This window comes from Mirounga leonina, unplaced genomic scaffold (assembly GCF_011800145.1).
Source record: "Mirounga leonina isolate KUSES-001 unplaced genomic scaffold, KU_Mleo_1.0 Mir_95, whole genome shotgun sequence".
NCBI lineage: Eukaryota > Metazoa > Chordata > Mammalia > Carnivora > Phocidae > Mirounga > Mirounga leonina.
Window position 1 is genome coordinate 19007273 of NW_023270865.1, and position 10897 is coordinate 19018169.

Below are 10897 nucleotides of genomic sequence, written 5' to 3' on the forward strand. Positions count from 1 at the left end.
AAAGAAAGAAAGAAAGAAAGAAAGAAAGAAAGAAAGAAAGAAAGAAAAGGGAATATTCTTGTTACCTACACAATTTTAGTTTTCTGTTGATGTCATTAAGAAAAGTCAGCTAACATACTCACCATTCTACTGCTTAAATAAGAATATAATTTTTTTGGTGAGGTAACACACATAATATTAATAAAAATAAGAATGTTGTAGGGGCACCTGGGTGGCTCAGTTGGTTAAGCGACTGCCTTCGGCTCAGGTCATGATCCTGGAGTCCAAGGATCAAGTTCCACATCAGGTTCCCTGCTCAGCAGGGAGTCTGCTTCTCCCTCTGACCCTGGCCCCTCTCATGTGCTCTCTCTCTCTCTCTCTCTCATTCTCTCTCTCTCTCTCAAATAAATAAATAAAATCTTAAAAAAAATAAGAATGGTGTAATGAGGTGTAATAGCGGTTAGCATATACTCTGGAGTCATACTTTCTGGGTTAGAACTCCAGCTCTACAAGTTACTTGATTGGTGCCCTTAGAAAACTTATTTAGACAATATGGACATATTTTTCTTACTTGTAAATGAGAGATAATAAAAAACTACCTGATGTGATTACTAGAATATTAAGTAATCATAAATAAAACAAATTTTATAATTATCATTATCAGGATATCTCAGGATGTTTCAGATTATTATAAATTATATCATAAAACTATATGTAATAATATTTACACCACTTTTTTTTTGGTTCCAGAAGTATGTTAAATATTAGTAGAAGAAAGGTGCTAATTGTTTTTAATTGTTTTATTTCTGTTGGTGATTTAAGTGAGAATACTCTTTTTGTTTGGTGATTATGATTATGTGTGATACTGACTGCCAGTTTAATAGATATTTTCAATTCTAATGTTTTTAAAATTTTTTAAGAGTTATTTATTTATTTGAGAGAGAGAGAGCACAGAGGGAGAGTGAGAGGGAGAAGCAGACTCCCTGCTGAGCAGGGAGCCTGACATGGGGCTCAATCCCAGGACCCTGGGATCATGACCCAAGCCGAAAGCAGACACTTAACCTACTGAGTCACCCAGGCGCCACTTCAATTCTAATTTTTAATAAGGAAAGTGAGTGCATCTGTTGTGCACATTCACATCCTCTTCTTCTGTCCACATCATAATATCCTATCTCTAGCTCTTCATCATTTCAAAATATCTCTCACTCTTCACTTAATTTGTCTAATGGTAACATGCCTATGAGAAACTGTGTGTTGCCTTCTTCTGTCTAAACCAAAGCTATCTATCTGACTGCCATTTGTCTCAGATTATTAGAATATCTTTCTCCTTGGTCCACACTGTTTAAGTTGCTACACTTGTCTTTCGGTTGCATTTGCTTTACACAACAAGATTAGTTACCTATTCCTTGGAGCTTTTTCTCTTGTTTGGCCTCTATAATAATCCTACTCTTGCTCCTCTTCCCCACCACCCAGCTTCTCCTTCTCTGCCTCTACCTCTCTGTTACTTGATTTTAAATCAAAAGTCATGTCCTTGATCTTTACTTTATCTCTTTATTGTTTCCCTTCAACTCAACCATCACGGATGCAGAAGCTCGGTTCATTCATGACTCACAACTCCATCCTTCTGCTCTGCTAGACTCAGAATAGTCAAATGCATATGTACAAACTAAATTTGGTACTAGATTTGATGCAGGTTTGTGACAAAATTGGTGTCAAGGAAAATTGAAAAACTCAGTGGTCTCAGAGCTTTTTGGGGGGGTACTTGGAAGACACAACACTGAACTGAGAAGTTCACTGATGGAATTTAAGCTAAACAGCAGCCAAACTAGGAAATGTTCCTTTAGAAAAACTGTCTATAATAGTATATGTTCTTACTTGGTAGAATTTCCTACTTGGTAAAATAATTTTAGTACTGTGATGAGAGTTAACATCTTAAATTAAAATTCTAAATTTAATAGTTTTATATAATCCATAAACACATAAAGTATGGTTTAAAATGTGAAGTTAGTGAAAGAATTTTACCTAAAGAGGGAATATGAAATTTACATAAAATACCCTTTGCCTATTGTAGATTTGGGTTCTAAAGAGAGAACCAAAGGTGTATATATCATATCCCAGCAAAATTACTGCTCCCTTTTCTTTTTTTAAAGATTTATTTATTTATTTCAAAGCTAGAGAGAGAGAGAGCACATGCATGCATTGGAGGGGGGCAGAGGGAGAGGGAGAGAAGCTGACCCCCGCTGAGCCAGAGTCCCACACATGCACGTGGCTGATCCCAGGACCCCAAACTCATAACCTGAGCCAAAATCCAGAGTCAGATGCTTAACCAACTGAGCCACCGAGGGGCCCCTGCTCCCTTTCTTAAATTTAGTCCATCTACATGGAAACTTACATGTTCATACTGTTCTTTATTTTAGCTTTTAGTTACAATTATGAGAAGCCACGAACATTTACCCAACATCACAATAACAATGGCAATAGTAATAATAATGATAATAAAACAAAATATTAAGATTAAATAATATTCTTTAATAAAATGAATGTAAAAATGTAACTACATTACGTGAAAATTTAACAATTCACTTCAGAAAATTTATTAAAGTGTCCCTTCCTTTTCATGTGTTCATAAGAAGCAACTGAGAATTTGAATATATGAACATATACCCAAGTATGAGACATAGATGAGCAAATACTAACATACCACCCCACTTTTTGATTTTCTTTACTGATAGAACCTTATTCTTCAGTACAATGGAGACAAAATTTAATTGAATATATAATTATGTATTGTCTCCAAGAAAGAAAATGAGAGGGCTTTGGTAGAAATTCATAATACCGTAATAATAATTTCCCATGCTTCATGACCATTACACATGCACCTGTTATGATAAATTACATTGATTTATGTGAGATTTAATGCATTTTTTCATCTATAGAGATTTCTCTCAAGTTTTTGCTAAAAGTAATCGACTTTTCACATAATCTTCATTATAAAATGATTATGTTTCTTAAAAGTTTATATTTGAAAAATGATGGGTCAAATTGTAATTTAAATTTTTATTTGAATTTGACTATTTTTCTGTAATAGGTAAAGCTTTTCAAAATTTATTTGGCACAGAAAAATTTTGAGTCATTCTGTGTTATCAGTCTATTATTATTTTAATAATATTTACTTCTATCTACTTCCAAGTATTACTAGTCTTTGTGAATTCATTGGCCTAACAGAAAAAAAATTAGAGAATAAATCCATAATTATCTTTTATCTAAAATATATTCCAATAAAAATAATTTCAAGTGATATAACATAGGGAGGTAGATTTTAAAAGAGGCTATGTGACAAGCTGAAGAAAAAGAGAAGCAGCAGCTTCTGTGGGTATACAATTGGTGTATAATAATTAATAAAATTGTGAACATGAGACAGGAATATACAAAAGGAAGGCTTTGGTGGGAAACAAAAGATCACAACATTCACAGCATTTCTGAGTTAGTAACTCAAAGGGGGAAACTCAAGGGGGAAAAGACGGAGGATGGGAGGGTAGACTTCCCACAAATCCCTCGAGGACAGTATGGACAGCGGAGTGTGGTAAATGTGTTTAGGTGGTATGTGTGTGTACGTGTTTCAAGAAGGTTGTAAAATGAAGTCATGACATGTATATGTGAATAATCTTGATATTTGGTAACACATCATGTAAATAACTTCATGGAAGAGTGTAGTAAACATATGTTATCACTACTATCAGTAAGAATTTATAAGTAAAAGGATGACTGTGGTTGCTATTTACATGTGAGCATCCCATACTTAATTCTATTTATCTTATTTTTTTTAACATTCAACATCTGACATTTTGCTATTTTTGCTATATTTTGAAACTGCTAAAAGGGAGCCTATTTCCTCTTATTTTAAATGGGAAAAAACAGAACGCTCGCACATTGACCTAAACTCAAAACCAATTTCCTAAAAAATACAGTAAGACCTGTATAATACAAATAATATGCTATAATGTTAATATGTAAAATACTTAAACCCGTATTACCTGATCATCTAAAGGTTAATATGAATGAATATGGCTTCTCTTTGTGTTTATAAATCTTGGATATACATTCTTTTTGACAGCTTTTGTTATCTTCAAAACACCTATGTGTGGTTTTGAAGTTTTATCTTCAATGCAAGTGTATCTGGAATGCAATTCAATACCTTCATAAATATTGCTTTGTTAATATATTATAGCAAGCTTTGAGAATGTAAGCATATTTTCCCTATACAAGTGCTGGCTGAAATATCATTGTATTGAAAGATATAAATATTATATGTGTTTTGAGAATTAAAAACCAAGAGGTCGTCTGCCTTGAAAACATTATCAAGGTTCTGCAGGGCATGTCCCTATTTAAAAATGTTTTTATTACCTCTTGCTTGAGGATTAGTGTAAAAAGGTCTTAAAAACTCTAATGCATATTCACTTTATTTTGTGGTCTTTATGTATCAGGGAAATAATGTCTCTGTTCATCCAAAAGTCCAAGAGTCCCTTCATCAGGAAGGTCTATAACCATCTAATCTAAAGGATTCTCTGCCAATGTCTATCAAATCATCCTGATTTATTTTCTTCCAGGGCTTCAATTAATAAGGTCCAAATAGAAAATAATTGTATACCACCACTAAAATCAGGTCTCTATATATTGAACAGCTAAACAATTTTCTGTTGTTGTTTTTGTTTTTTAATGTAGGTCTTTTTGGTCCTGTTTGGATTTAAAAAAATATATATATATAGTCACCTGGAATTTTTAGTTTCAAGAACAATATCATTACAGTTATTAAAATATCCAACTATCTGAAGAGAACATTCAATGTCCATTAAAATGTTTGCAATTCCCTGAACTCTTATGTAGTGTAAGTTTCTCCACATACTCGATTCAGATCTGTTCACCCCAGGAAGACTGCAGTGGGGAGGCTGGGGCAGCTTCCTATCTCTATCTAGTTCCAACTACTCTATCTCCATTGTAACCAGGTTTGACTTGATTGTAACCATATGGCAATAAGGAACATGGTCTAATATGGTGGGCACACTTGGCATTTCTGGTATTCTGTTTAAAGTTGAGTTATTCTTTCATGGATCACATTTTTTTTCAGTTTTTGGAAGATCTCTCTTCCAGAAATCTGCAGTGAGCACCTTTTATGAGGCCTTGTACATTAAAAGACCTCCAAAGAAATAAACAGATAAATAAAAAATAGAAGTACATACCTCGACTCTCCAATCTCAATTTTTAATAACATTGATTTATGTCATGTAAATCCCAAAACTGTTTTATTTCCACTTTACTTACAAGTACTGCAGAGATAGAACATAGGGATATTTGGCACTTATTTTTCTGTTCTTGGCTTTTGGGTTCTGTGCTCTATCAGAGATTAAAAGAGCCCATAACTTGCTGTTAGCTTTATTATTTTCCCTTCTATTAAAGGCAGATAATTTGTGAGCAGAGAAATTATATTTTTGCCACCATATACTTAATAGCAGAGAGTAGTATCTGAGTAGTACACCTTCTAGATATTTACTGAAAAAAATGAATGTATACTTCATTCCTAGTAGGTTTGTGGAGCCCACAAGTCTACAGAGAATGATGATCAAGAGGCTGGAACCAAATGTATGCCTTAAGGATTAGAGAGGACATGAAGGAGAGGAGACCTTGAAAGAAATCTAAGTTTCAAAAAGCGAATACTCATGGCAACTCTGGAATGAAGAAATAAAATTATAATTGAGAGCAGGTTCAGAAGCAGGAACCCAGAAAGAACTAAAGTAAAAATTGAGCTGTTTGGGAAAATGTAAACGGGACTGGCAAACTAGGACAGGATTTCTCTGTCTTGGAACTGTTTACACTTAGGAACCATAAATTCTACAGAAGTCTGTCCTGCGCACTGTAGGATTTTTAGCAGTATCCTTGGATTCTGCCAACTGGAGGCCAGTAGCACCCCCCTCACCTGCCACCATCTGGTTGTTTTCATTATATCAAGAAATATAGAGAGTTACCCTAATCATTTTTAAGTTTTCACTTCCTGGAGTGAATTGTCTTACTATGCTGACTCAGAATCAGGTTTATTGTTACCCAAGTACGTTATTAAATTTTTGGTGTTTGGGGACTTTTCTCAGTATCTGGTTTTGATTAAAAATCTAATTTTAACATACTCTTCTCCACTTGGGAATAATTACATAAAATGCAGACAATTTTTTTTCAGTAAATAAAATTAGTATTTCTCTTAGAACTGTCTTGCTGTTACAGCTTAAAGTAAATTCAAGAGTATCTAGTTTAATGTCATTATTTATTTTATTTGAATATTTGAAACCTAGAGATTCAAAATTATTTGTCCAGGGCAACTGAATTAGGCAGTAAGAAACTGTGATTAAAAGCTGTGCTTAAACTAATAAAAATAGTTTATAATCACAATGTTTCTCAAATCTTAAATTGGAAAACCGTAATACAACTATAGAAGGTTGCAAAATGAAAACAACATAGTACAGAAGTAGATTACTTGAAGTTCAAGTTTTAAACCCCTTGCTATGGAAGGTAAAGTCAATTTTGTGATTATCTCACTGAGAAGGAAATAAAAAAAAAGAACTTACAACAAATATATTTCGGTTTAGAATGTATTTGATTGAATGATGTAGAAGAAAATTTTGATCATTGAGAGCTGAACAAAGAAATGCTTTGAGTTCATTTTTGGTTGGCTTGGTTTCTGAATAACTCTGAGACAAACAGTGGTAGAAACAAGGTTACATCCTAGCTCCTCCGATTGTTGGTTATATGTTTTCCTAAGCTTCCCTCTGCTTTTACCCAATGAGAAGCAATTGTTATATCCCCCTGTTTTAACCCCTTAAGTAGTAACGGGCTTTTATCTGAGAAATCATATGCCATCCATTCTTTATTGAATCTGGTTGGCAAATTGTTTAGTATTTAATTTTTTTTTTAAAGATTACTTATTTATTTGACAGAGAGAAAGAGTGCACGTGCAAGCGGGGTTGCGGGGGGAGAGGGAGAAGCAGGCTCCCTGCAGGGAGCCTGATGTGGGGCTAGATCCCAGGACCCTGAGATCATGACCTCAGCCTGAGCCAAAGGCAGACATTTAACTGACTGAGCCACCCAGGGGCCCCAAATAGTTTAGTATTAAAAAAAAATGTTCTCCCTCTTCACACATGTGCTTTCAGTGTTGTCCTCACTCCATCAGTATGATTCTCTCTTCTCTGTTCTTATTCTGAGTTCCCCAAATATTTCCCACTACAATGGGATATCTATCATCTTCCCATATGTCAAGTAATTAGAACATGTATTACTACTACATCAAAACTAACCTAGAAACATTAAATCACATAGCATCAGTATTACATTCCTACTTTAAAGGTAGTAAAACTGGAAGTGAAATTTCTGAAAGAAGGGATGACTATATAATAAATTTATTGTAAGTACTATTGGAAAGAATATTTAGGGGATTTGAAATTTTTATATTCATCTTAATGTATGTTTATTAAAATATTGCACATTGCCTTTTTGACATACACAGATCTGCATGTTTACATCTAAATAAGGTTTTTAATTTGCTTTTATCAAGCAGAGTAAGGAAGAATAAAATTTGGGTTATATATCGAGATGCATATATCTCAAGTATTTATCAGCTTTAATTGCCCATAGGGATTTAAATTCTAGACTAGTTTTCCCCACCAAAGAGCCATGTAGTATCAGATGATTCTGGGAATTCAACTCAGTGCAATGCAGGTCAATTCAACCAACTAAATATTAAGCTCTACTCAAAGAGCTGGAGACAAAGTGAAGTATGAAGTAAAGGTCTTTGATCTCAAGGTGTTGACATTCTTCTGGGAGAGAACAAATGAAAATACGTAAGAAGTCACTTGACTATTATGTGAGAGTATATAATGTAATGGTAATTTATCGACACATTAAATCATTAAAATGCACTAGATGATAGAAAACACATGCAAATAAGTCAAATAAGTGCTATGTTCAGGAAGAACCAAAGGAAACTATTTACTTTATAGTTTCTTTGGTCTAGATTTTTGTTATTACATTTGCACATGATTGCGTTCATAAACTAAAAGTTGCCTATCACAACAACCATAAAATTTACCTTAACCCTCTGATCTTAGGCATCCAGTCAGATGAGACCCGTGATAAGTCTGGCTATGATGTGCTTTCTCATAAGATTGCTCAGATTGCTGTTGCTTTTCCTTCTCCCTCAACATAACATTTAACCTTTAATGTCATCTTTGTCCTACTGCCAGACATTTAAAAAGGACTGAAATAATTGGAACATGAAAAAACATATCCAAGTGTTTTAAAATCAATGAAAAAATACTTTCAAAAAATTGTTTTAAAAATAGTTTAAAAATAGTTTTCTTAGAGGATGAAAACTTTTAGCACAATTTTAATCATTTGAACAAAGCTATTAAAGTTTAGGTTAATACAAAATTCTCCATCACGGTAATGTATCATAATTTTACAGTGTTAACAAATCATGTATTAACATGTGATTATATTTGTGTTTTTTTTGCTAGTGTATTTCTCTGTTTTCTTTGATATATTTTCATATTGTCCATAAAAGTAACCATGACTATGAACATGAATTCTTTCTTAAGACATTATCTAACTTCTAGCACATTCAGATAGTGCCAAAAAAGAAAACTGAAAATGAATACAGTGTAGTATATAGAAGCATTCATTGTTACTTTTCATTCTACTCCCAACCACAACTAACTTTCCTCACTAACTTTTATAATAAAATAGGATGAAAACTTGTCTATGTGCACATATCGCAAATAAGTAAACTACTTCTACCTGCTTGTCTTCTATTTATTTTTCCTTTATATAAATGTGCCCATAGTAACACTTAAGAAAAATAAATAACACTCATATCTGGAATAAATTTTCTTAAAAAAAAAAGCTATTTTGGGGGGCCTTAGGTCATACTTTTAATGACATTTGATTTTTCGTTCTGTAGAATATTAAACAACTTTTAACTGTCTTTCCTTCCTTACTGAAATCAAGAGCAATGTGAAATATATATATGTAGTCATTTTAAATGGGTATCTTGACATACAGTTTTCTCACTATCATTGATTTCTAACTACAAATTCTAACAGTGCAATTTCTAGTACTTCTTTAGTCCATAAGGAAATGGACAGAAGTAATTCTCGCAAATTCAATTTCTACCTTTATCATGCTGGATTTATGTATTCCACAGTTTTTCAAATTATAATATATATTCCATAAACAATAATTGATTTAGGGATATTTAGAGAATCAAATTTCTTAGAACGATGATCTTAAAAACCGTCAAATATTCTTAAAACATACAAGGAAAGAAGATAAGTTTTTGCCATTTCAGTGTAGACTCACCTTGCCCACATATTGATAATCAGATCCTGTATATTCTTCCAGTAAGAAAAACTGATTCCACATCCAACCACGTTTTTGACGATGCAGAATTTTGCCATCACTCCTAGGTACACGTGCACCTAAAATTCTTTTCTGGGGTGTGGGAGTCCTTCTGAACATTATCTCTGGAGAACAGAAATGTGGCAGGCAGACCCAGAGTGGAAACAGTACCAAAAGTTGATATATTGTCATAGTTCACTTCTTGAAAATTTCCAACGCGGATGAAAAGAAAGCAGTCTTATTTTACTGGGTTGAATTTTACTGCGTTTCAACTGGTTTCCAACATCTCATCAAAGTGTTGGACATGTTTCCAAAAGCTTCAAACAAACAAACAAACAAACAAAAAAAGTCAGTGGACAAATTTTGAATGTTATCTGTCACTTTAAACTTAAAGTGATAAAGATTAACTAATAGCAACCAAAATATTTACTTTCCCTCTTTTATATAAAATAATGAGTAGTTTTGGGAGACATTACTTGTCTAGTAACATGTCTACGTTTATGAAAAGATAATGGTAAATAACTTCTTTCAAACAAATTCTAAGGAAGGGACATATTATGCTTTCATTTATTTTTTCTTTTGTCATAACAGTGTTCAAGAATTATAACGTACATAAAGTGGAGATGTAGTTAATTTTGCATGTCAATTTTTTCAGTGTAACAACATAAATGAAAACACTGAAAACAAAATAGTGACTTAAATAAACTATAGAAAACATGTATCTGTTGTGCAGTGCAAGGATGTTTAAATGTTTTTTATGTATTTATTTATTTTTTAGACTGGGGAGAGGGAGAGAGTGGAGGGGTGGGAGGCAGAGACATGTGATTTTATTTGGTTTTATTTTGCTAGTGTGTTTCTGTTTCCTGCCTCCTTCAGGTCTTTCTTGAAACCTCCCCTCATATTCCATATGTACGAATATACTACAAGTGCTTTATTTATTTATGGGGATATATTTGTCTCCCTGCTGTTTTGTTACTGTAATAAATGTCTTCAACAGACTCTTGCACACAGATGATCAATAAACATTTGAATTGAACGAATGAACACACTGTAAGTTGATTCAAAAATCTGAGTACCATCCCCTTTTCTATATAGTTATGCCCCAACATTTATGTATGGAAATACATATTTTGAAATCACAATTATTTTATTCTTCATTTATATTATTGCTAATCCTAACAATATTATTTTTATTTTAAAATCTTCCCTGTAGATTGTCTTTGTTTGTTTTCTTTTAGGCATGGTTTTTATTTCAGAATCTGATAAAATACTTGTTATAAAAAAGTGGTTTGGGGGCCGAAAGGATTGAATTCCTCTTCTCTAACATGGCAATGGATTCTAAGTACTCCAGAATTGACACTGACATTTATGCTTTCATCCACAACAATCTGTAAGCAATCTGCTTACTCTTTTTGGTTTTGTTTCATTAAGAAGATTTAAAGATTAATGCAAACATGCTTTACAAATAAGATTAATGGGAAAG

At 33.0% G+C, this 10897-nt stretch overlaps 1 protein-coding gene across 2 annotated transcripts in view; it reads right to left on the reverse strand.

The window, feature by feature from the left end:
• The window catches only part of LOC118006303 (cadherin-10), a 113458-nt gene extending 103852 nt beyond the window's left edge, over positions 1 to 9606 (reverse strand). For both annotated transcript variants that reach the window (XM_034998932.1, XM_034998931.1), the window contains exon 1: positions 9376 to 9606. In XM_034998932.1, coding sequence (XP_034854823.1) covers positions 9376 to 9606 — 231 coding nt within the window. The remainder of the gene's footprint in view (positions 1 to 9375) is intronic.
• Between the last annotated feature and the right edge of the window lie 1291 nt (positions 9607 to 10897).